This window comes from Denticeps clupeoides, chromosome 4, assembly GCF_900700375.1.
Source record: "Denticeps clupeoides chromosome 4, fDenClu1.1, whole genome shotgun sequence".
Lineage (NCBI taxonomy): Eukaryota > Metazoa > Chordata > Actinopteri > Clupeiformes > Denticipitidae > Denticeps > Denticeps clupeoides.
In genome coordinates this window covers 18,990,725-19,017,496 of record NC_041710.1, presented here as the reverse complement: position 1 = coordinate 19,017,496, position 26,772 = coordinate 18,990,725, and the positions used below count along the sequence as shown (strand labels likewise).

General features: G+C 40.8%; 2 protein-coding genes across 5 annotated transcripts in view; both read right to left on the bottom strand.

The window, feature by feature from the left end:
- The window catches only part of efna2a (ephrin-A2a), a 46,000-nt gene extending 30,603 nt beyond the window's left edge, over positions 1 to 15,397 (bottom strand). Inside the window, exon 1 of the mRNA XM_028978652.1 lies at positions 14,773 to 15,397. Coding sequence (XP_028834485.1) covers positions 14,773 to 14,882 — 110 coding nt within the window. The 5' untranslated portion in view covers positions 14,883 to 15,397. The remainder of the gene's footprint in view (positions 1 to 14,772) is intronic.
- Positions 15,398 to 17,636: 2,239 nt separating this feature from the next.
- ptbp1a (polypyrimidine tract binding protein 1a) lies at positions 17,637 to 26,108 on the bottom strand. Of its 4 annotated transcripts, none has more exons than XM_028975818.1 (17): positions 26,030 to 26,084; positions 25,247 to 25,300; positions 24,717 to 24,747; positions 24,273 to 24,375; positions 23,023 to 23,089; positions 22,751 to 22,923; positions 22,503 to 22,649; positions 22,255 to 22,410; positions 22,048 to 22,158; positions 21,788 to 21,962; positions 21,238 to 21,312; positions 20,997 to 21,157; positions 20,015 to 20,048; positions 19,300 to 19,392; positions 18,994 to 19,210; positions 18,838 to 18,915; positions 17,637 to 17,906 (listed from the first exon to the last, which is right to left on the bottom strand). In XM_028975818.1, exons 5-17 carry the CDS (start codon positions 23,057 to 23,059, stop codon positions 17,774 to 17,776), a joined length of 1,590 nt encoding a protein of 529 aa, XP_028831651.1. In that variant the 5' UTR covers positions 23,060 to 23,089; positions 24,273 to 24,375; positions 24,717 to 24,747; positions 25,247 to 25,300; positions 26,030 to 26,084; the 3' UTR covers positions 17,637 to 17,773. The 4 variants fall into 4 exon arrangements, with proteins under 4 accessions (XP_028831651.1, XP_028831652.1, XP_028831649.1 ...); XM_028975819.1 differs by having other exon boundaries at positions 24,717 to 24,744; positions 26,030 to 26,080; XM_028975816.1 differs by lacking the exon at positions 24,273 to 24,375 and having other exon boundaries at positions 26,030 to 26,108.
- Positions 26,109 to 26,772: the final 664 nt, after the last annotated feature.

Below are 26,772 nucleotides of genomic sequence, written 5' to 3'. Positions count from 1 at the left end.
TGGCTAGAGCTCTAACATCCAGTTAGCAACAGTCATCCAAACACTCAATCAATCACAGTTGGAGGAACTGTGCTCTGTTCAGTTGCACAATTGTTTCTCTACCTCACAAGAAACTGGTTAAATCCATCATAGAAGTAGGACCAAATTGATGGCACCCATTTATACAAAAAAGCTCTAAAACACAAGAAGCAACAGACATGGGAGCCAAAACTGTTTATCCCACCATGAATCTTCACACTGACATGACAGCTGCTGAATCCATTACCCCTGTGGTCCTTCACCATTACATTACCAGGACAAGTAATAAAAGAAAAACGGGACAAGACGCAAGGGACTCAACATGGCAACTGCATTTACAGGGATATGTTTTAGCCAGCGATTTCCTCATAATCACTCGTGTCTTGCTTCTGTTGCCCAAAAGCAAATATTGCTAGACATTTCATATGAAGCATGCACAGACACCGGCCAACAGAGAAAAAAGGCTGCAGTGAGTACCTGTTATTCTCAGAGTCCATCAATTTTTTTATGGGCTCACTGTAGCGAGATATCCCTACGATAAACAACAATGGGAGTTTTATAGATTTTTGGGCCAGAATGATTCCCCAATAACAGCAGCCACGAGAAGAGGTTGAGGATATTATCAACAGAGGTTCCACTTACGACTGTTAGTACCAAAGATTCCACACTAATGAATTAGACCTACACCACCACCCGTTTAAATACAGTTCGCATTATACAGACTAATTCCTAATGTTCATCCATATCAGCGTGCTGTAGTTATACCTGCGTTATAGGAAAACAGAGGTCTAGTGAAGGGTGAGACCCACGTGGAGACCCAGAGCATGACCCAAATGCTGTTTTACCCCCCCTTCACACCAGTGCTTCTGGATAAGGGCGTCTGATAAATGTATATACATATATGTAAATACAGTAAGTGCCGCTGTATTTCCCCGGTATTGCATCTTGTTTCGTGTCTATTTCTCTTCCAAGGCGTGTAAAACAATCGGGACATGTCATTGTTCTCCATTAGTCTCTTCATTAGAAATGTGCATTAATTTGTTTGTCCAACAAAGACTTCTGTAATATGTTAAAAGATAATTATGACTGCCATCAACATCATTACTTAAAATTGGGTCAGATGAGGACTGATTCAAATTTGTGAAGCTTTACATGTCCAGATATTTCTAGGCACAAGTTATTTTGCATTAAAACCCCTCAGAGTGTCTGGCACACAACCAGTTACAGGCCATATTTCATTTCACACTGTGTGTTATGGCTCCTGTTCTCCCATTTATATATGCACAACCAGTAACATTTATTCTCTTCTCACTACTGCAAAACCAAACTTGAGAATGAAGGCAGGATCAGGAGAGGACTTCAAATTATGCAAAATCTCATAGCAATGGGTAACACCCACACTGACAGTGGACATCTGTAAAACATGGAAAAGGGGATTTTTAAGACCAAGGGAGAAGAAGCACAAAGATACATACTGTTTTTAAATTAAGCACATAAGAGGAACAGGCCCTGAATGCATTATACATTAGATGCTGTTTTCATTTCTGACCTTAGTCTCTACTGTTTGATGGGAAAAAAATGGATGAAATAGATGCATAATATGAGTTCACCGTAGCATGTAACCCTTGTTCCCCTTCATCAGTTCACCTTCAACTGAAGTAAAAAGGTTCATAAATTACAAACCACAGCACAAGTATTTCAAGACTACATCGCCTGACAGTTCTATACAGGCAGTTACATTAACATGACACCCCCCGCACTACAAATGTGCAGGAAGATCAGCATTACCCTTAGCTAGCAAATACTGACAGTGTAATACATTCAATGCGAAGCATGTGCTGCAATATAAAACTGTGGATATTATCAAATGTAGACATTTTAAGCAAAAAATGATACCTCTGCAGGGGCGGCAGGGGAACATTAACTGCTCTTAACAACTGACATTTTTGCTTCTGCTCCAAGAAACAGGATGCACATTAAAAATGAATTAGATATCAAACTCTCAGACACCAAACTTGCCTTGTAAAACCCATTTCCCATTTGCATTTGGTTTTTCCTCTGCATCATTTTCAGAAGTTTTTCCTGAAAACTGCAGAATCCATTAGATGGATTTATTTATTTTTGGGTATGCACCACAGGGGAGCAGGTTTTTTGACCGAGCAAACAAGATATGTTCTGGGACTCTGGGCTAAGAGTGATGCCTCTTAAAGGCATAAAACACATTCACCGTTTACAGTAGACCTTTGCTTGGAAGCTGTCAGAGGAAACAGATTAATGGAGCTAAGGATAAGCATTTGTAGTTTGTGGTTCTGAGAATTTTTGGAACCGTTTTCGAGCTGTATTATGAATTAATGAATGTTTGTTCTTTTGTTACAAGTAATGCATTCTGTGTATTTCTGTAGAGCGACCAGAAAATTAATGTCAAGGGTTATGTCTGAGCCCAGACACCGTGTGCACACTACAATTCAATTAAAAGGATTTGTGACTTGCTGAGGTTCTTGTTCCCGTGTGACTGGTGTTAATTTGAATGGGTTGTGTTGAGAAAACAATCCCAATCCTGGCCTAGCAAGAGCCACGTTTTAACAAAGAGGGGACTATTTTCCATATTTATTTAGATGTACTTTGGGATCATCACTGTCCTGTAATTATGCTGACATTTGGGCCACCAACCTCAAACGGATTGAGGTTGAAGATTTTTTTATCATTAATGAATTATCATTAAAATATGATTTTAATCATGATTCACCACAAGGGTCACTGTCACCACAAGGGTCACTAACACTATCAGTGTTCTCATATTAATTTTTTTCAACATTACTTGAATAATTTTAACGTCCCATGAAAACATGAAACATGGTCAGTATCAAAATAATTGATAAATTTTCCATTATTATGCAATACTATGAAAGATTTACCTGTCATACCTTCCGCATTTGATAAATTTAATTGTATATTGTATATGATTACTAAAGCATTGGTTAAACATGATTTAAAAAAATATCAATTTAAACACCATGAATGACTCACTTGCTTCAAGTTGGTTGGATGAAACTAGTGGTTGGCAAGATTCAAAAAGTCCTGAGAGTCTCAATGTGGGCAAGGAATGGATGCACATTTGGTTCTTGTGCTCGACAGCACTTTAATTTACCCCAAAATCATTTTAAAGAAAATGCAGGATCTCCTACAGCCATAAAACCAAAACATCAAGCAAGACCTGAAACTTCAATTACAGTGTTCAAAAACCGCATTAAGCACATTCAGCTACAAACGTTACACTGCAGAAAACATTAAACGCCACACCGGCACCACTTTTATCTCACAGAACCCTGCCCCCACCACAGAAAGAAAAAGCATACGTGCATCTGCTGGACTTTGCTTCATAGCCTTCTTGTGAATTTACCCATACCTTTCCCAGCAGACCCCTGCTAACACTTGTACCACATGCAGAAATAAGGCAGGCGTGGGGTGCTGAATAATTGAAACAGGCCTGTCATTCAGAATTATAGCCGGATCTGTCACAGCCTCATAACGTTAGAACAGGGTGAACCAGCAGAGCGCCTGAGAGATATAGTCATACTATTAACATCATATAAATATAACTTCAGTGTACCAGACATTAACTTAATGTTATTAGAACATTAAGTTAATGTTGTACAGTGGTCAGTTTCTGGCTACAGACTGAATATTATACTCCAGCACAACACCACAACGCCACTACCACATCACTGTCACAGAAGAGAATGGTCCTCCGCCCTAAATAAAACAACAGCGTTACCTTGGTCAGATACTGGCCATATGGTGCTGTGTGGCTCACGGCATCTCTTCAAAGTGTGAAAAACAATGCAGATGCACCTAATAAAGAGACCAAGGAATCCAGAAACAAAGCACACCATGCATGTACATTAAATGTTCTCTTTTTTTTTAATTAAAGAGGTTCAACAGTGCACGAAAGAGACGGACACCACATTTGTCTGAGGCCCTTACGAGCTGGGAATTGATATCACCAATAACATCTGTCATCACTGGCTTTATTTCCAAACTTGTCAGAAGGAGGAAAAATAGCAAGTCATCAGGCTCCGCCACACTGAGCAGCATATTACCATCACTTTCTAATTACAGGCAGAGTGAACAAACACCTTTCACCAACATGCAAATGAAAAAGATGGCAGAGCGGCAGATGAACGTATGCCAGTCACAGGTTAACTTTTTGAAAAAACTTCAGAGAACTTTTCGAAAAATGATTTCCTCACAAGCATTCATCATTACACGGAAGGATACTTTCATGGAAAATACTACATACTTGTGGTGGTGTTATGGAAACTTACTAGGATCACACAGGATCAGACTGATTTCATTTGCCAGCCTTAAACACCAGTAGGGTAATATATAAAACTGTAATATCTACTTACAAATGCATAAAAAATATTTCATTAAAATGTATATGCAGCCTACATGTTTACTTCCAGGGTGTTGTTTTTAAAAAAAAATCAAAGGAATGATTCTGCAGAGCTAAAAATCATTCAATCATTTTTCAATTTCGCCTGGTAGCCACCACCAAATACGCCGCTAGCTGGATAATCCCAGGAACTCAACAGAACAGAATGAAACATGAAGAAATTAATGAGGTCTCTGGAGGGCTCCCTAAGCAGCCCAGGTAGCAGGAGAGACGACAGCACAACCAATATATCTAACACCCATTACACATTTTTCATATTCATTACAGTATTCAAATGCTACAGTCAATGTAATATCGCAAACAAACGCCGTGACACAACAAAACACACACACAGCCATGATCATTTGGCTCATATTTAATTCCACTGGGTCTGAGACGTCCAGGGGCTGGCAAGCCTTTAATGGCCTTTGCACGCTTACGCTCATTAATCTATTTAAGTTTCATAGTCAGACTCAGGGGAGTGTATGGGTTATTAAGAGTCCTGTGTCCAGGTACACATAATCCAAATCCTTTAATAAAACTATACATTATACATGGTCATACTCTACCTCTAGCAAAAAAAAAGAAAAGAAAAAGAATGTCAAGTTTCGGTTGACATTTGCAGAATGTAAGCCTTTTGTGTTTGAAGTAAGGCGGTGCGGCACAACTCTTGTATGATGGGTACCCCTCTATACCCTCTCCTCTGCGTGTTTAAATTCAGCTGTGACCCCTTTCTCTCCGCTATTCACTTCATTGACATTCCTCTCAGACACTTTTGGCATTAATCTAGAACAGAGCATGACGAAGGGGAGATGCCAAAAAGAGTAGGAATAGACTGTCCCAACACGGATATATGTTCCCTCTGCAGGAATCTGTTTTTCAGGCCACAAAAAGATGGGTTAAAGTTGGGATCTGACTTCCTGAAGAACGATATTCAGGCCTGATCATTTAAATGACGGCTAATTTGGCGATGACCAAGAAGACAGTACAATGACGGAAATAATTATTTTTAAATTTGGCCACTAATAAAGAAATGATCAGTCTATAATTTCAATGGTAGGTTTATTTGAACAGTGAGACACAAAACTGCAGCACAGCACACAGTGACACAACGAAATGCGTCCTCTGCTTTTAACCATCACCCTTGGTGAGCAGTGGGCACCCATGAAAGGTGCCCAGGGAGAAGTGTGTGGGGAAGCCTTTGCTCAGTGGCACCTTGGTGGTTTGAGATTCGAACCTTCAGCCTTCTTATTACGGGTCTGTTGCATGAGAGATACTTTAAACATAATTCTGCTAGAAAATGTAAAAAGCAAGAGCACAGTCTGGAATTATTTCAGATATCAACCAGATGAACGTGGACAAGCCCATTTGCAAGAAGTTTTTCAAAGTTGTTGGTGTGAAAGAGCAGCATGTCAAATTTAACAAAGCAAAAATAATAGGAATATTCTAAATGCCTCTGTCAAACAATACTAATAAGTAAACGTATTAATTTATTTTATATTTATTTATAAATGTATGTATTATATATTTATTTTTGTAGTGTATATATGACTTTATAAAAACAAGCTATATAAAAAAAACTATTTTTCAAAAAATTATAAAAAGTTCCTGTGTTTGTTTTTTGTCCCCCTGTAGTATCGAAAATAGTATCGAGTACCATACATAGTTCTGGTATCAAGTCTGAAATTTGAGTATTGTGACAAGCCTACCAAGATTTGACGGTTCATGCACCATCCATTCTTCCTATGATGTGGTGCAATTGTTCTGTCTCCCAACACGCCCAAAGTAGAATGCTTCCTTCTCCATGTTTGATGGTGGGGATGGAGATCTTTGAGTCATAGGTGGCATTCCTCCTCCTCCAAACATGGCTAGCTGAGTTGATGCCAAAGAGCTTGGTTTTGGTCTCATCTGACCATTATGGCGTACTGACTTGAGATCAAGTTTCTTCTGAGTAGTTCTGGCCTGGTTCCACACCATTCTCATTGTCAGTGAAATTCCAGTTGAATTTGAGATGAGAAGCTCCCAATGTCAGCTCCTTACATGTATTAAAATATAACTGGGAGCCAGAAATCTTGGGGATCAGATACTTATTTCATTCAAATGCAAATTGATTTATAACTTTTTTGAAATGTATTATTTTTGGATTGTTCCAATACATTAAAATTAGATTCTGATCTTTAGAGACTGTAAGCAGGGAAATTTACAAAACCAGCAAGGGATCCAATAATTGATCCTGTATCCCGATTTATTCTTATACTGTTTTAAATGAGCTCCAGAGGATGGCCATAGCAATGGGTGAGATGGAATAAATCCAAATATAAACCCAGGGTCTCTTATGGTATCTTGGAAAAAAAGAAAACTAATTCAGTAGAGTTTATGGGGTCTCTGCGTTAATTTCCTGGGAGGAAGAAAGTGTACCGGGGGTCCTAAGCCACCACTAACAGTGCTTACTGTCTCCCTTTGAACAAAAACGTTTCAAAACTGACATAATTTGAAGCGCTCATGGTTTATTCTGCATTCAAATTAGAATTTTCTGAGATAACCCATATCATAGTACCACGCAGTCTACTGGATCAAATGATGGATCAGGGCTTTGAGGGAGGCTTACATTTGGGTTTGGAAATTAATGCCTGAGGTGACAAAAGGGGCTTTATTCCTTTTTTTTAGGATTTCCTCTATAAAAAGTCTCCTGTAACCACAAAACAAACAAAAGGATTTTTCTTTTTACGAACACTAGGTAATCCAAAATGAATGGAACCTGAACCAGAAAAAGTGGGTCCACAGTAACACAGTGGTAATCATGTGGCTTTAGGACGTAATGAAAGATGCAGAAAATGTGCTCCGCAGGTTTGTAACCATTGCCTCCAGTCAGGAGAAAAAGAGAAAATAACACCAGGGAATTGTAGACACTTGCTGGCAAAGGAGCTCCAATCAATATCCAATCTGTTCAAGTTTTATTCTGTGACAACATTTGTAATTAAGAGCCACTCTGAGAAGCTGCGTAAGGAGATGGCCCACACAGGCACCAGCCATCAGATCAGGGCCAACCTTTCCATGGCCATGCACAATAGGGAATAATGTCTTGGCATCAGAGCCGAACTGAAGCTGTGGAGCAACGGTTGGCTCTGATGTGATGGTATAAATCAGTGGTTGGCAACCTTTAACACTCAAAGAGCCATTTGGAGCAGGTTTCCACAAAAGAAAAAGCACCGGGAGCTTCAAATTCTGCCAGAACGCCAATTTTTTACCAGCACAAATATGCGTGGAAAAGCTGATGATATGATGAATGTTTAATCACCCAGACAAGTCAGACATGTTTGGGGAAAAGAGGAGATCTGGTCACCATAACTTAACAACGCTATACTAACTCTATACAATTTACTTATCAAAGTATGAACTACAATTAAAGAAAAAAAAATACTTCAACACTTAAATTATACTTTATCTTCCAAAGCCACAGCGAGCTGCAGTGTAAGGATGGAAGAGCCGCATGTGGCTACAGGGTCACAGGTTGTCAACCCCTGTCATAAACTGTTCAAACCGAGCATTAAAGATGAATTGTGTAGGTTTTTTGCCCTCTGGCAAATTTGCACTACAATTTGCACTACAGTAGGGGGCAGATGAAACGAGGAAGTGAACATGATCATTTTTACATAATTTGTTTCTTTTTTTATTTGAAAGAACATGCGATTTAAATTTGTTTCCTGGGCCAATGTTTCTGTTGCAGGAACAACTATCTTCTGAAAACAACACTGCCATGAATTATGGGATAAATGACTCAAATGGCTCCTTCTTGACCTGAGAAAGGGAGGTCTAATTTCTTGGCCCCATTTGAAGAACAACCTTGTCATGTAATTTGAATTGAGACATACCAAATACATAAATATAAGACAATATATGTATTTGACATGTCAAATGTGTTATTTATTCAATATCTGTTGGTCAGCTTTGTTGTTTTTTGGAACATTTTAAATAAATGTAAAAATCATGTATTTAATGTATTTGCAGTCAGTGTTGAACTTCAGTACATACCTCATTTTTCTCCACGTGGCTTTTTTCAGACAAGATGCCAAGTTAAATTAAAGCCTAAAATTTTCTCATAGGGCCTGAAATTACACTTCATCCTTGGAAGACCTCTGAATTATACAGCCCTCTGCACAAGGTCCCCGTGTGTGTGTGGCGCAAGGTACCTGCCTATCAGAAGCAGCCATCAAACGCACTCCACATTTCACGCCACAATCCGTTTGGATGCTTGCGAGATATATGAACATTAGAAATATAATTTTCAGATGCCCCTTACTGATAATGAGAAGGGAACCGCAGGAAAAAAAAAAGTCTTTTCAGTTTAGCGGTGGGAAAACACATGCTTCATTCTAACGGTCTTGGTGGAACCGTGCGGCTATCATAGCCATGCAGCACTTAAGAGGTGAATGATGGCATGATGATGCATCAGCAGCCCTATTAGCATGCAGCGGAGATGCTCTTCCTTTTCACTGTAATCTAATTAAGCGTCCATCAATAGCTCAACTTTAACCACGTGTAATTGGGGTGCTGTTTACTCTTTCAGAAAATAACAAGCCACGTGCCACTTTATATCAGATCAAGTGGTCACTTCTCGGCTGGTCACAATGTCGCGCAGAACTTTATCGGGAAACCGCGTGTCATATTTCAGGCTAATAAGTCATTACTTTGGCAAAAAAAAAAAAAAAGATTACTCTCACCACAGCCCACTAGCCTTGTTAGAGTTGTTGTTCAGATCTCTTCTCAATTTAAATGGGGAAAAGTTATCAACATATTGCTTTATATCCACATTAATGTCAGTGCTGCTTGTTTTGCTGCATGCCTGCGTGTCCTGCTTGTGAAAACATTCTCTCGTCTCATGATGGCTTTTTATCACTGCTTGCTCAGACAGCTTTGGTCTCTTAGGGGGTTTCCCTCCCCCCAAAAACACAACAACTACTAAAACAGTGAGGGGAAAAAAATCCTGTCCCATTCAGCAATGTGGTGCGTGCCTCTGAAAGATAGGAAAGGACACATCAGAAGCACCTTCACATCTAACCTTTTGGTCATTCAGTCGGTAAACACATAACGCAAGCCTGCTGTCTACCGCAGAAAAAGAAAATGTGATGTCCCACTGATACTCATGAGCAAAACAGCGGAACGTCAGCTCTCCCATCTCAGCACGGAACTGAAAACAAACAGGGAGACAACAAGGAGATGAATGGGCTCCATTTCCAGAGAAATGCAGACAGTGGGGCAAATGGTGAGGAATACCTGAATAAATATCTCCAAACAGAATCAGGGCTTAAATCTGTGACTGTGTGGAAAGGTCTCAACACTCTCCACAGGAACGCTGAGGAGGATTACAAGGCTCTTACATCATTGTCATCCTCATCAGCAGCACACGATGGTCAGAGGCTTTGAACTTGTGAGGTTTGTTTGATAAAAAAAAGGTGGACACAGAGCAGCACATCTGCAAAAAGGCTGAAGTCGGAAATGACGGCAAATAATTTATGTGCTCCCCCCATTACATTCATCATGTTCAGGCTCCTCTTATCATTCACACCAACCAATGAGAAGATGATCTATTATAAAGGGAATTTTGGTTTTAAAACACAAAACTATCAAAATGAAGTGAAACCTATTACAGTTTTGCCAGCAGCGGCCACCATGTCTAGTAATTCCACTGCATACATCAAGAGGTTATCAAGAGGTTATCAAGAAGTAATGCTGCCCCCACACCATATATTCGAACCTATCATAGTCTAATAATCTAGTCCTAACACCGATTATTAAAAGGTAGAATGAGTCTGATGACTGGAACGGTACACGCCCTCCATACCTGATCTGTTCTGGCTGCACGAAACGGCCAACATTTTGTTGTGCGCACCGTGTGCTGCACCATGTATATCACAGAAACAATCACACACTTTTCACTTTAAATATGCAAAATCATATGCATCATGTGCATACGAATCTTTGATACAGACATCTACGAAAACAACAATGTCTTTGTCTCTCTCACATGCTCCTCACGCAAAATTTGTACTGAAATTATATTTGGAAATATTTGCCGGATGTACCAGTTATGCACAAGTTTAATTTTTGCTTTTGTCTTGCAGTGATGGCATTATGTTTTTTTTAATCATTTTAGTGTCTGTGTGTAAATTTGAGATGTTGACAGCCCTATTTCAATGAAGCCTGTTATTCAATTCAGGGAACCTGTAATATACTATTAATAAATATGAAAAATCTGTGGTTTATCAGGAGTGAGATGTTCATTAGAGGTCTGATGATTTGTGGGGATTTTATGATCGAGGTGGGTAGCTTACACATTGATACATTACCCCTGTTTGATGGAGTTTAAAATGTCATGCTTTAAATCTTTTAAATCTTGGCTTTACGACATTAAAGGGCTGTTTCACAGCTAACGGAGACCAGAAGGTGAATTAATGCCAAATGCCATGTAACCAGTGCATGTGCTGTCTAGGAGAAGCCCCAGCCCCCCAGATTCTTCATGGAGGTGGAAACATCCGGCGATCAGCAATCCCTATCCCAACCTCCACAGAAGCCTCGGAAAAAAAGAGGACGAGGGAGTTGTGCAAAGAAACCTCAAAGGCCCCGGAGAAGAGAAGGGGCCTTTTGAAGGATAAACCATGGGATTAGATTAGCCGATCCTCTTGGGTTACAAAGATGGGCATTTTTCTTTTTCCTCCCACCCCTTACTCTTAAAAAAAATTCTTCATGTGGACCCCCTTGAGACGAGCCGTATTGGCACAGAGGCAATGTCCACTTGCTTTCATAGCAGCTTTGAATAGCATGGCCCTGTCAGAAGAGAGCAAAGCCGATTGAGGGGGGGCAGTAAAAATGCTCAAGGTGATACAGCCTACCAAAGTATTTCTTTTTCACTAGTGTGCTTAAAGCAGAAAGGTGGCGACCTGTAAAAATATCCTGATAACCCCTGTCCAGAGTTGTTTATTTTCTGATCTTGCTTGCTGACAGTGTTCTCTTTTTTTTTTGGCAGCGCAAGCCTTGTGTGATCCCCCCACCACAGATACTAATGCTGACCACCAGTAAGACATTTTGGGTATGTTTTCAACTGTGTTGCAAGTAGAAACCCAACAATTAATGAGCAGAAATAATTACATTTACAGCATTTATCAGACGCCCTTATCCAGAGCGACTTACAATCAGTAGTTACAGGGACAGTCCCCCTGGAGCAACGTAGGGTTAAGTGTCTTGCTCAGGGACACTATGGTAGTAAGTGGGATTTGAACCTGGGTCTCCTGGTTCCAGGCGAGTGTCTTACCCACTAGGCTACTACCACCCTGCACTAATCCTACACTGTCCTCCGATAAGCCATTACATGATAACTGGTGGGGAGAATTACATTTATTATCGTATTACAGTGAAAGCCGGCATGGGATGCATTAAGCAGCAAGTCAACATTTTGTCCTTCGAGTTGATTTTGGGCCAAACTGTGAAGGCTAGAAGGTTAGGTGACAGTATGTCCAAAACTGCATCTCCCAAAAGTCCAAACTTGGAAAACTGGGGTCATGGCTGTCCGAGACTGACTGATGCATATGGGGAATGTTAACAAAATTTTGGAAAACAAACTGCAAATCCCAGTTTGTTGCACATGGGGGGTCAGGGTAGTCCACCTCCGAAAGCACCTACACGTGGGCAATACAGTCCCTGACAGAAGTCTGGTCACTTATCTATTTTGTAGAAACACCTGCTATTAACCTGACTTAATTAATTAATCAATCTTATGAAAAGCTAAAACCTACCAAATGATGTTTAATGCATTGAAATGAATTAGTTTCACTGAAATTGAACAATTTTACTGCAAATACAAAAATATGTCAATTAAGTAGTGGTGCTGTGAGATCCAAACTTAATATCTTGTATGACTTCCATGAGCTTGGTTTGGCAAGGATTCATACAATTTATTGATGAAGTCATCAGGAATAGTAAAGAAAGCAGTCTTGCATGCCTCCCATCAGTATTCTTTGGTTTCGTCTTCCATGCTTTCATCCTACCCCACACATGCTCAATGATGTTCATGTCTGGTGACTGGGCTGGCCAATCCTGGAGCATCTTGATCTTCTTCACCTTGAGGAACTTTGATATGGAGATGGAAGTATGTGATGGAGCACCATCCTGCTGCAGAATTTGGCCTCTTTTATTGTTGAGAATATAAAAGGTTGCTAAGATTTCTTGGTATTTCAGACTATTGATGTTGCAGATCTCTCGCACACCCCCATACTGGATGTAACCCCAGACCACGATTTTTATGCCACCAAACTTCGCTGTTTTCTGCGTGAATCTCAGATTCATGCGGGCTCCAGTAGGTCTCCTGCAATATTTGTGGTGACTGTGATGTAATTCAACAGAAAATTCATCTGAAAAATCCACCTTCTGACACTTTTCCAGCATCCATCCTTTTAGCAGGCTGAGGGCCTTGGCAAATACCACACGGTGTTTCAATTGTCTTTTATTTAATGTGCTGACTTCTGGGCCATGGAGGCCATTTCGAGACAGAATCTGACAAATTGTTCTGGTCGACACAGGGACTTCAGGTGACCATCTCTCGTGGAGCTCTGCTGCAGTGGAAAATGGGTTGGCCTTGGATTTTCGAGCCAACAAATGTCTCCTGTCTCTTCAAATATTTTTTTAATCCTCTGTACTTGAAGCTGAGACACATTGAAGGTGTCTGCCACATCAGCAGTGGATCTGGTCTTCAGCCTCTTGATAATCAACACTTTAGTCTCAGGATGAATCTTGTTTGCAGAGGTCTAGTTGCAGTTGATGTGAAGGTCTAGTGAAGGTCTGGGCTTCTTTTTATACCCACCTGACACCTACTTGATCCATTATGAGTCACAGGTGAAGCTCATATGACAAGGTGAGCTTGTGACTTATGTCTTTGCAAAAATGGACTCAATGGGCTTTACCAAACTTTGAATACATTAAACAATATTACAAAAGCTTTTGGCAATAAAACGAGCCATTTCTTATTAAAAAAATCTTGATTATAAATATATGTCAGCGGCACTTGAGGTCAATTTGTACCCAAGCGCCATGATTTTTGTCAGGGACTGTAGAACTGGACCACTGGGCAGTTTAAGAGGGTGGCTCGGTCTGATCATGCGGATGGTACCCGGATGCACTGTTTGTGTAACGTTTAGCCGGAAAGACTTGTGTCCTGTGGATGTGCGCCCTACTTTGACACAAGCCACCAATTTAAACACTGTTGCTTTCCAAGTACGCCCCTTCATGGAGGTGGTTTTCCCTGATGGCGGGATAACGCACCCTGCCACGCTGCAGAAATGTTGACTCGGGCCCCCAGATCTCTCTCCAAACAGGTGGTTCAGTCAGATAAATGGAGGCTCCACCTTGCGACTTACAGGTCTTAATATTATGGCAGATTTGTTTATATACGCTTTACTACAAAGCATTCGAGTATTTTTAATTAAAAAGTAGTGTCATGCGTGCATGCAAATGAAAAAAAGACATGCATTCATCTCAATTATTCGCACACCATTTGAAGAGAGCAAATCTATTACAAGCTCTTTATAGCGAAAGGCGTTAAAAGAGAAAAGACGCGTCTCTGTGGTTCAGAAGCAAATGTCACCGTGTGAACAAAGCAAACAGAATTAGGCCTGATGCAGTGCTGAGGTGGATGTAATTTCCAGGGGCCGCGGCTCAAACGTCTTCCAGTGAGCCTCCTAAATATTTCAGAAGCACAGCAGTGGTCCTGATGCTCTGCGAGGCGCTGCTAATTCAGCCGTGAGAGCACCTTCACAGTGTTTGTTTATCTAGCCAGGGCCCGCACCTGAGGAGCTGCTGTCAGAAGCCATTAGGCTGACATCCCCGTGCACACCTTCCATGTCAATGCGAGAGGAGAGGAGAGGAGAGGAGACCACACGTCTTGCGGCACCGCAAGAAGCTTTGAACACGTAGTCGCCAATGCTGTTGGCTGTTCCCAAAAATAACAGCAATAATAATATTAATAATAATAAAAACAGGTCACAATCTACAAAACAAAATACTTCTTTCTTTAGAAAGTGTGATTATATGCTGGAAGCATATATTTGGACGATAAAATTGCTGCGTCTGTACTGGCATAAGTAAATATCACATAAAAAAAAAACAAAAAAAAAAGCAGGGACCTTCACCATGGCACCAAGGATCGGGGTGTCCGGCTCACATGGAATTTTCATTTTAAGCGCCTTCGTGGTCAACACAAGCTCAAGACAGACGAGAAGCTGCTGCTGCTGCTGCTGCTGATGCAGGTGGACGGACGAGATGGAACCTACCTGGGGTTCGAGCTGTTCCAGTAGACCGCGTGCCTGTCGGAAACGATCCTGTCGTCAGCCCACGCGGAGAACCAGCACACGAGAGTTAGAAGCACCAAGGCCAACTCCATATCACAGGCTCGTCCACGGCAGCTCACAGCATGAGGGTGAAGATTCTGTCACTTGGGCAGGTTCAACTTTTCATCGCTCGACAGCATCGAAATTCCGTTCGCTGGCGAAACTTCGGCAGACGCAGGATCCATGTTGTTCAGAGACGCGCAGAGACGCGCAGAGACGCGGAGTTTAATTGTTCGAAATCGCGACCTTTACGGGACGGGGGTCGCGCGCATCCGTGTCTCCAGCTCCAACTTTCCCCTCCACAGCAACGCAAAACCAAAGCATTTAATTCCGCCGGAGAGCCGAAAGTTTCTCTAAAACTCTACGAGGACGCAATTCCGGTGCGTCGGGGAGCCTAAAGCGCGCCAGTCGAGTCCGCGGCCGAAGCCCCGAGCGGCTCCGGAGTGTCGTGGTGATGCTGGTCCTCCCGCCCGTGGTCCCGCACGCCCCGCAGCATCCTCTCTCTACAGCGTCACACGGCCGCGGCCGAACGCGGTGACGCGGTGGCGGACCGTCCTCGGCCGGCGGGTCTACCTTTCCGGAGGTGGGCGGGGCCACAAGTTTATCATTTAATACCGTGTAATTAATATTCGCGCACTGCTAACGACGACGACGCCGTGGACTGCATAATTATACTCGCTGCACGTCCTTTAAGGATTTAGTATGGCTTAATTAGAATATCTCAGACATACATGTGTAATTATGCATTTAGAAATGATATTTATGATTCTAACCAGATTTACACACTAAATCTATTCTGCTGAAACTGAGTAAAGTCCTCGGGCGCCCCCTGCTGGGAGAGAGAAACTTTGCACTCTTGTTTATATGCTTGCACGATGACTGGAGAGTCGCCACTTAGAAACAAGAAAATCTGCCGAAACGAAGATTTTGTTCTAGCCATTTTAAAGTCATTAAAGAGGAAAAAAAAAAAGAAAAGAAACCAATGGTAAAAAGTTGTGGAAAGAGGAAAAGTTAACATTACGAATAAAAGCTTGGCAATGAAAGACCAGATGAAAGCAGGAATAAATGAAAGGTTTATTGAAAGACAGAGGCATGGGTTAAACAGAAGATTACGGTTTTGCAAAGGTGGCACTTGGTGACACAGTGTGTTGGAATAATTTTAATTTGTGCGAGATATGTCATTAAAAAAAAAAAAAAGTATAGCTCTAATAATGAGCTCACCTTCTTGATGTTATCAAAATATACATGTTTAAGAAATAAAACTGTAATACAGAAATGTGAATATTTACAGCTGACTAACCCCTTGAAGAAGAAAAAAAAAAAGGCATTTAAACTTTAACATAAGGCTAGATCAATTTTGGTCATTCTGTGCACATAATAATCCACATAACCATTTCTTAACATATGCAAAGGTTACAGTTTCTTGTAGAAATAAGCCAAACTACCCACAGCAAATCTGAAATTTCCCTGTTTATCCTTTTACTCAAAAGGAGGGTATGGATTTTGCCACAGATTATGACATTTGTGTAGAACTCTCGAAGTAAAGACAGAGGAATGTATGTCCATTAAGACCAATGTCTAGATTACATAAGACATCACATTAAGACAAATAATTGATTATGCTCAAAAGCACCAGTACCTCCAAAAAAAAAAAAAAAAGGGGCATGAAAGATCACAAGAAAATGAGGAAAAACAGGGAAGATAGGACCCAACTAGTCATTATGACAATGCGTTTCATTTAATTTAATAAACTTTGCAGACCTGTAGAACTTGAAAGAAGAATAACTTTAAGACATGAGTGTTCAACAAGTCAATTAAAAAAATAACACCAGGTGTAAATTTACACAACAGACAATAAGTACTTTTACCCCATCTTGTGTCTTTGACAAGAAAATTTTGCCTTGCATTAAGGCAAGAAGAACTGTTTAAACTGCTATTTAGGCACAGTGGAGAACACAAGAGGTCTCATTTGGTTCCAAGCTAAGTATCAACGGATACAGGTACTTACAAATGCTGCACTACTGCAGGAAATGACATGAAAATCAGGAAAAACAAGATAACCCCTTGAAACAGACAGGGAAAAAGAAAGACAATCCTCTGGAATCAATACAGTATAGAAAAATGCGCATGTAAATGGCAAAGGAAAAGGGAATAGAAAGTCTACAGAAATATACTGTAAATATGCTTTATACAAACTTAACATTTATAGAGACTAAATGATACCATGCTGGGATTCAACAAGCCCTGCCAATTGGTAAATGCCACTAGTGTTTCAGTTTCCATGTATAAGCTTGCCTCTATGAAGCTCAAACGTATGGTTTAATATTTTTCAAAATATTAGAAAAAAAAAAAAAAACCTACAAGTCCAATTTATGGGGTTTTAAGTGCCAATTTGAGTATTGTATAAACCATACTGAGCAAGGCACATGATGTCAGAGAGGCAGTCAAGAAAAAGCTCTGCATGGATACCTGAAACCTAGTGGTGCACACGGCTTCCCAGAGGACAGATGATCAACTATTACAGATTACAGAAAAAGAACATGCAACCTGAAGAGTGTGTCGGGTTTCCCCCAGAGGCACAGAGTGTAAACTATGCTGCATCTAAATAAACAATGGATATGCACAAGAAAGAAAGAATATCTGATCTAAAATAGCAACCACACCAGGGGACAAAAGCACTCTTAAAACCCAAATGTACTGGGTTTCTCTTACTGGTTTCCTCTGGTTAACTGGTTTAAAGTGGCTTTATAAATTGGCGCAGAAATCAGATATTTATAATGAAAAGGAATGATTAAGTGTGTCTTGTGGAAAAAAAAAAAAATCACTCCACAGCAGTATAAATCGTGGAAGGCTGTTTTTTTTTTTTTTTTTTTTTAAGTTTGGTCTAAAGTGACTGTCCATGTCCTCTCCTTTCATTCGCCAAAGCCCCTGCCCATACATCCAATCAAATAGTGGACTTAGAAAAGGAGACTCTTAGGTGATGATTCTCGCCGAGGTCGTGATTGTGAAATTCAATGAGTGCCTCAATTGCTTCCTCCACTGACCCCATCTGTATCAGGGCCATCTTGCGGTCCTTCCTGAAATCAAAATTAAAAATAAGAAGTAAGCACAACAGATGAGGGAATAGGTGAACCCTTTATAACACCACAAAAATGGATGCAGACTATAAACCAGATTTTGTGAGTAGTGACTCAACTAATATTTAAAAATAAATAAATAAATAAAAATCCACTATGAATGGGTCTGTAAAAGATATGGCAATTCAATGTTGAGCTCATTTCCATGTTTATTTAAATTTTGACATTAAACATATGAAAGGAGTAGGGCTGGGCAATAATACGATTGCAATCATCGATTGGGATAAAATTCAGTTTGATCTCATCGAAATGAATCTCCCGACCGCGCATTTACTGCATGAGCCCAAGCAAACTAATAGAAATTAAATGTTGAAAAAGCACAGCGTATCTAAAAAACAAATTACATGCAGTGATAAATGTACTGACTCCAAGCTGCCTTTCAGCAACAAACCGCAAACAGATCAATCAAGCCCTTAAAATGTTTAATTTAGATTCTTTTAATTCATTTATTTTGTTTTAATTTTAGAATTGTGCCTCAAATAAAGAGCTGCGTGTTAACCAGAATTTTATTTAACCATTTACAAGTCAATATTGCCATTATGCATAGTGGCTTAAAAAAAAAAAAAAACTAAACTGTATTGTTAAATACAATACTGTTGAAAATTTGGTGCCCAACTTTACATAAGACACACCAGAGCAAGCTTTGCAAAAGTATATCTAGAGCAATGTGATAAAATAATTGTGTGTTTGATATGAAAGTATGGAAATTTTTGTGAACATTCTCTACCCCCCCCATATCGCCCAGGCCTAGAAGGGAACATTTAGTCTGTATTTGGTGTTTTAGACAAATGACATTAGGTAAATTAGGCAATACCCCAAGTGGGCGGCAGTGGCAATAGCTCAAATTTGTTTAAAATTACACTGAACTTACTGGAAGAACTTGAAAGCTTTGACCATGTAACCAGCATTTACAAACAGCCCTCTGAGATCGTCCTCAACCACAGAAGGTCTGAAAAGAAGGAAAGTAAACAGTTAAAAAAAAAAAAAAAAAAAAATTCAGAAGACCAATATGCAAATATTAACTCACGATATGTTGGACAGGTGTAGGGTAGATGAGGGTGGAAAGATGTTAGAATAGTTTTTGGAACCAGGCTTCTTGAAACGATGCAAAGGGGAGTTGCTGTAATCCTTGGTGAGGCCCTGGTCCTCATGACCCTCCCGAGGCAGCTGAACAGTGGTATGTTTAGACAGGGTCACTCGGATTGACTTGCCATGCAGTTTCTGACCATTCAAGTGGCTCATGGCTGAAAAAGACATTGAAGTAGAAGGAATACGAACACATGAACAGAAAGAACAGCTTGGACTGACAGGCCATAACAAGAGACACACTCACCTAACTGAGCCTGTGTTCCATCAGCCATCTGGACCAGGGCATTCTCCTTCTTGTTGAACAGAATCTTAACTCTCATGACATCACCATACACTCCTTCAAAACAGAGATGACATGAGTCCATGTTGACAGGACATGGAGCAAGTATATATTTGACATTAAAACAGAAACACTAGTCTACAGTAAATGTTAAGGTACTACATACAGTAACTACAGAAGTACACATGCAAAAAAATTAAAACAGTGGTTTGCATGCTAATCTCCCCCAGGCTAAATTAAATACAAAAACATTAAGTAATTCAGTGAGAAGGTTTTTCCCCCTCTCAGAGAAACATGATCATTTTATAATCTGCGATATGATGTTAAACATTAGGAATGCATGTCAATTTTACAGAACAAAGATGCAACATTTCATGCCAGTAACAGTAACCAAAGTAATAAACCAGCATAACACAGACTGATCACTGGCTGAAGAAGAGTAGCACATTATTAATTAATCTCACCAGAAATGGGAACTAGCAGAAAGGATAGTGACATTCATTATACTGGGAGGATGAAATACTGCACCTTTGCTCCACACACAATATAAAATACCCGCTCCCATCCACCCACCCACAGTACAAACCACCACAGCAACTAATCATTACATTTTAGATGGACTGTACAAATATGAGAACACAAAGAGGTAATAAAAAAGGAGATGCCAATGATAACATACCGAAAAGAATAAAGAGGCATTGGGGCGTAACGCTCTTTTAAGACAGCAGAGGAAGGCAGCGGAGGGAGGAAGGGACAGGGAAAAGATCGGAGGCACAGGAGAGTGGAGATTCAACATGTCCACAGCGAGGCACGTTTCCCACAGGAATGGCAAAAAACAACGGTGGTAGGATCATGAAGGTGGGTGTTGAGGGTGGGTAGAAGGTACAGGGCAACATAGAATCCACAGGGGTTTCGTTTTGGCAATGTGAATGCCATTTTCACATATATTTTTGAACATTGAACCAAATTGATGTGAATGGGGCAGGAAACACGGTGTAAACAGGGCGTGCAGTCAGTTTGCAAAAGAAATTCCAGATGGAGTGATGAAAATAAAAAAGGGGGAGAAAGGGGGTGGGGGTGGGGAGGGAGAGAAACAGAAAAAAAAGGGAAGTAAAAAAAACAAGATCAGTATACACAAAGAAATGTAGTGTTCCGGTCAGCAAAATGTGCTAAATTAAAATGCAATTTTCTATTGGAACACTAGGGGGGAAAAAGAGGGGAGAAAAAGGATTAAACAATGAAATACAGAAAAGGCAAAGAGAGACAATATTTACTTAATATATTAAAATTAATTACTTGTAAACTTTAAAACTTGATTTAAGGCTGCATACAGTTTAAAAGTAATATTGTCTCCAAAAATAATCAGGAATGATAAGCTAATGGAAAAAAAATAAATGGACAAATAAATGAAGACATGAAATGGTAGATAAAATAGAAGTTAGTTTTCAATAAAACCAAATTAGCAGTCAATAAAAAGGTGCAGTAAGAATGCTTAAGAAATGCAAGGAGTTTGTCTTTCTAGTAGCATAAGGCTTAAAGATGCAAATGCAAAAACAGGTTTATTACATTGTTTTGGTTGCACTGTTCAAAAATAAAGTTCTGGATTTAATCACACTGGTACTGTTCTAAAAATTAGTGCAGGACATTTGTGCAGTACTAACCTCAGGGTTCAGATTGCTCACCAACAGCACAGTGTGACCGCCAGTAGCTATCTGGGCAAGACCCAGGCGACCTGCAGCCGCTGCAGCAGCCGCTGCCGCAGCAGCAGCGCCTGGAACCCCCAGAGAAGCCAAGGCTCCAGGTACACCTGGGATGGACAAGCCTGACAAAAAGGGTGCAAAAAAGGAATATTGGAAATGCAAAGACTGTGATTAAGACCCCTTTTTATGCCTAATTACTGACCTGCTGCCTGCTGAATGGCAAACGTTTGCGGGAAAGCATGGGCACCAGCATAGGGGGATGATATTATACCTGGGGCTGTATTAATAAAATGCATTAATAAACAAACAAATAAACAATAAAACGTCAGAGAACATAATATATTGTTTAACAGGCTTGCCACTGAAATTTCAAACTTTATACCGATACTAAGGATGGTACTAGATAATATTTTTAATACTACCACAGGACCTTTTTAATATATAAAGGATATTTTTTATGAAGTCTGAACACACACACACAAAACGAATGAATAAAAATTCTAAATTAAATTTAAATAATAATAAAAAAAAATTATAATATTTGGCACTTAATAAAGTGATTGTCTTTCAAATGCTTTGCTAAAACTGGAATAAGTATCCATACGAGTGCTAAATGATTTCAAAACCAAAACTACATTTTTTTTTTTTTTTTTTTTTTTTTTTTAAATAGTTCAACAGTAAATGCAAATGAAAATACAATTTAGTAAGAGCAGACATTAAAATGGATGCTGACAATAGAATGGTGGCCTGACCGAATGCTGCCATGGCCTGGGGTTCGAGGGTAGGCTGGCTGTCGCCGGTGGGCAGGTCCGGACGGGTGTAGTCCCGGCTCTTGTCATTGTTGTACTTGACATTAAGGCTGGTGAGCTTTGAGAAGCTGATGCGTAGGGTGCAGCAAGCATTATAGATGTTCTGTCCATCAAGAGACTTTGGAGAAGGAGATCGGAATTCTCATTAGAAATATTCAAAACGTTTCACACAAAAAAAAAAAAAAGGGTTTCTAACCACTCACCAGTTTGGAATGCTGTGCAGTCATGCCATCAGCATACTGAACCAGAGCTTGAAACTGGTTGTTTTTGGTGAAAGTGATTATCTTCAACACAGTTCCAAATTTAGAGAAGATCTATAAAAAAAAAAAAAAAAAAATTCAATATCCGAAACTCAGGAATCCCAGTTGTTCGGAGTTTCAGGCCTTCTATAGTTGGGCAGTAATTAGTACCTGATGCAAAACATCCAGTGTGACTGGGTAGAACAGGTTCTCAACTATGACCCTCAGAACAGGGCTCTGGCTGCCCATACCGGAGCTGTCCAGAGAACTCAAAGACATGCTACCCGTCTGGACTGCATTGACTGCCTGGAGTGCGGCCTGGGCCCTCTAGAACAGCACACGTCATGATAGTCAACAGATGCGTGCCATATAAAAGTAGAAAAAGAAAAAGGCAGCGGACACAGAAATGACCCACTCACCACTTGGTTGGGCGAGTTATCAGTCTTCAGCTCCTTATGGTTTGAGTACTGCATAAAGACCGGGTGATTGCGGATGACAGGGGTGACTGAGGAATAATAGCTGACCATAGTCTGAGCAGATTCTTCAGTGTTCATCTCCAGGAAAGCCTAGAAACATAAAAAATTACATTAAATAGACATTAAAATGAAAGAACTGAAAGCATTGGGAAAAGTTAACAGCTGGTAAAGAACATTCTGTAGATCAGCACCTGGTTCTTGCCCTTGAGCATGAGTAGGTTGGTCACTTTGCCAAAAGGCAGGCCCAAAGAAATCACTTCAGCCTCATTAATGTCACTAGGCAGCTTGCGCACGTGAATGACTCGTGATGGGATGCCTGGGCTCCTGATGTCGCCTTTGAACTTCTTGCTGTCATTTCCATTTGCTGAAAAGTAACAAAATTGGTGTCAAAACTCTGACTGTCACCTGCCCTTTACACCTCTGAGTGCTGACAAAGCACCCGCTACCAACTCTGAAGACCAACCTGCTCCTGAGCTCATGATATATGGTCCGTTTGACATGCAGGAGGAAAAGAGTTCGTCTGATCCCCTCTGGAAGGAGAATACCAAAACAAAATGGAAGTATTTTGAGACAAAGTACAAGCATCAAGCACATAGCACAGTGTTTCTAAAGCTAATAGAAAAATGCATTCCTCGCGACAAGCAACAGTCAGCAAAACTTCTGCATTCATATCACAAATCCACGCCTTACATTACAAAGTTTAGGACCATGTACTTCTAAGCAGTTTTGAAGAGGAAGGAGTTAGTCTTTGTCCACACAACACTGCAAAACCTTCAAGACTCAAAAGCAACAGCAAGAAATTCTCTTCAAACGCTGAGCTGACCAGACAGAAAACTTGTTCATTCCCTCATTAGAAAAGCATGGAATGCAAACAGTGGCTACAGTATTTAGCTGTAACATTTCCACCCAAAAGTCTCACACTTGGGGCCAAAGCACCACTATTTAGTCATACTGTGTGGTCATCAGCCACACAAGAGAAAATTAGAGTGGAGCACACTTAATAAGTCCCTTTCAGATGATAAGGGGCTGCTGGAATAAGTCACACGCACTGGATCAACTAAAGCCCCTTTTCCTTCTTACAATGTATTTACTGTTCCAGCCCAAAGCCTGCCATTGTTGCACTGGCTGCAACAGATGCCGGACTTCTCTTCCTTGCTCAAGTAGTGTCTGAAAGCCCAGGGGCAGGGTGGTAAAGAACCCAGCCGAAACGCTGCAGATGGTAGGGATGAGCAATAGGAAGCAAGGCTATAGTTTTTGAATATGTATTTATTCATATTGCAATGATCAATGATGAGCTCTTTAATACGCTACAAAACTATGATGCCCCAACTGTAGAAAGACAATCTATCTATAAAAACCTCTGCGAAGAAAAAGAATGTAATGCCTTCACAGGGATGAAGCTTTGCAGGTCCTAACTTGCTCACGGGTTGTGTCAAAGCAAAAAACTTCCGGGGAGTGAGCTGCCTTGTGCTGATTGAAAGGGGGAGCACTGGAATGCAATTTAACATTCCAAACACCAGTAATTAAAGTCTCGTGTGACATGGCCCGCTCTTCTTTACTCTCGTCAAAGGTATTAACAAAGACATGCAGGCGTGGTTAAATAAAACATCGCAGCCCACAAAGCAGGGCCCATGTACAACTTCAAAATGTTAAAGTGGAAAAAGCAACTAGGCAGAGGAGGCTGCACCCTTCCTGTTCCATCCAAATGTTTACATTGGCTTGCAGCTAGTCACTACAACAGCAGTTACAAAGCCAAGATGTTTGTGCGCTGTTTGCTGGTGTAAATTATCAGGCCACTGTTTATACAGCCGGTGTCCTTTGACCAGAATGGGAGGGGAAAGGAGAGGAAGACACAAAGAGGGAGGAGAGAGAAGATCTTAGTCAGCAGGATGCATTCTGACATCGCTAACATTTCAAAACACGATAAATGTCTATGTATTGGGGAGGGGTGCGTGCGCGCTTTGTCAACCTAATGCTATGTAAAACATACTTCCTGTAGAGACTACAGTTCCTCATTTAAACACAGAATACAAAAGCCTTTCCTGTTCCTGGTAATTTAATCAGTAGAGCAATGAGAAGACACACTGTACTGTAGGTGAAGTCTGACAGCTTGAATAAAGAGTGAAATGTGATCATGTCCAAAAGGGCAACACCTACCTTTGTGCCAACCGCAATATCGTGGACACTGCTGGGAAAAGGATGGGGGGGGGGGTGGAGTGAGTGAACTGAGCAACAGGTGAATAATATCCACATTCATATGAACATCCAGAAATAAAGAACATTTTCAAAAGCCAATCAAGCAATCAGTGCAACATAACATAACTTGAGATTAAGGACAAACCCCTTTTGAAAAGGCTGATCTGAACCGTGATCAAACGTGATCACTTCAAGAAGAGCTGACTGCAGTAAACATACCTCAGTTTCTGCTTCAATCAATGGCCTTATAACCCTATATTAATGTGCAATATCAATAGTAACCAACGGCAAATGTTCAGGATGGTGGTAGAATTCGGCCAACTCGTCTGCATATGAACTTGATAACCAGCTTCCTGTATTACTAGCACATTTCAGTAGTCAATATGCCTTTAAGAAAAAAGGTCTATGCAATACGGCCAGTTCAATCATACCTGCGAACCTGTATGACAGGGAGTTGTAAAGGTTGACAGAAAGGAAAATAAATGACTTACTCCAAGTCAGTGACGTAACTGGATCCAAGAGGATACAGATCAGTCTCTAAACGGCTGTGAAAGAGGAAATAACATTAAAAACATCGCCAAGTACGCGCAACGAGCACCGAAATGAAAGTTCGCACGAAACAGAATCGGCGCTCCTATATTAGGAACCTTCTCCAAAAAAAAAAAAAAAAAAAAAACAACAAAAAAGAAATATACGTCCGGGTTGGTGTCATTATAGGGAATTCCGAATATGTACATAGTGCATTTTGGGGGGGGGGGGGGCATTTTTGGTTTTAATAGGAATAACACATTAAGTAGTAGTTAAAAAAAACATATAAAATGAAGGGGGTAAAAAAAAAAAAAAACGTCGACTTTGGTCGTCAACGTTTATCGCCTTGTCCACCAACAATGCGGAAACTGAGGCACGCTGGTTACCCTCGAACCCGCGTCTACCAACTTCCACACTTGCTAACGGCACCGTGCTGGACTGTCAGTAAAACTGGCGCACGGTGCGGTTTAAGAGCAGCCAGCTCGGAGGTCCCTTTGACGAGCGGCACGTTTTAAGAACTCATTAGAACTTCCGGACGTGTTGCTCAAGACTTGACTAGCAGCGCTTCCCACCGCACGGTGAGCTAGCCAGGCGGCTAACCAATATTAAAAAAAAGTATTTTAAAACTCTTCCACGGGCAAAGGGCTTTCGAGTTTCGCGTCAAGAGCGCTGTATTAAAAAACACCGAGCCATTTGCAGAGGAGAGGCGGCTCCTGCGTTCGCAATTGAAGGTTTTTCCTACTCACCCGTCCATGGCACAACGCTGAACTACAGGTTCGAGCAGCAGGGCGGTAGACTTCGGGCAGATTTTCTTATCCCCGTACAAAATGGCGGAGAACGTACCTAAAGACGTCCTCTGATTGGCCCGGTGACTTGAAAGAAGCGAAAATGGGCGGAAACGTAAATAGACCGGCGCCACGTGATTGGGTGGCCCGGGCGTCGGTATAAAAAGGCGGGTGGAAAAGTTGGCGAAAAGTTTGGGGCGTTACGTCGGGCGCGCCTGGAGTGTAGATCCTTGTGTGGGACCTCGTTTAAAGGGCCCCTGTGCTCGTGTCGTGGCCTGTCTCCAGTGGACGTGTCATTTTACACTCACGTATCCAGAATCCCAGGCTTCCCGTCCCCCACACCATCTCTGCCTAAATACACCAAGTATCTCACACATATTTTCAGTACACGTACTGAACAAGTTAAAAGTTCAGTCCACCAACACATCGTTTCACACATTAACATGGACAATAACAAAAGGCCATTGTGGTAGAGAATGGTTAAAAAAACAAGGTTACACAAGTGCAGGATCCTCACACTCCAGCGGTTACATTTCCACAAACATGATCTAAAAGAGACTTCCTTCACAACATAGCTTCTCTGTAAAGGTACCAAAATATCTGCAGATCTCGTTCTAATATATTTTACCCCCTTTCATAATTTGTAATATTCTCTTCTCTGGTTTAGAAATGCATTCACAACGTGACATTGGCTACCCTGAACT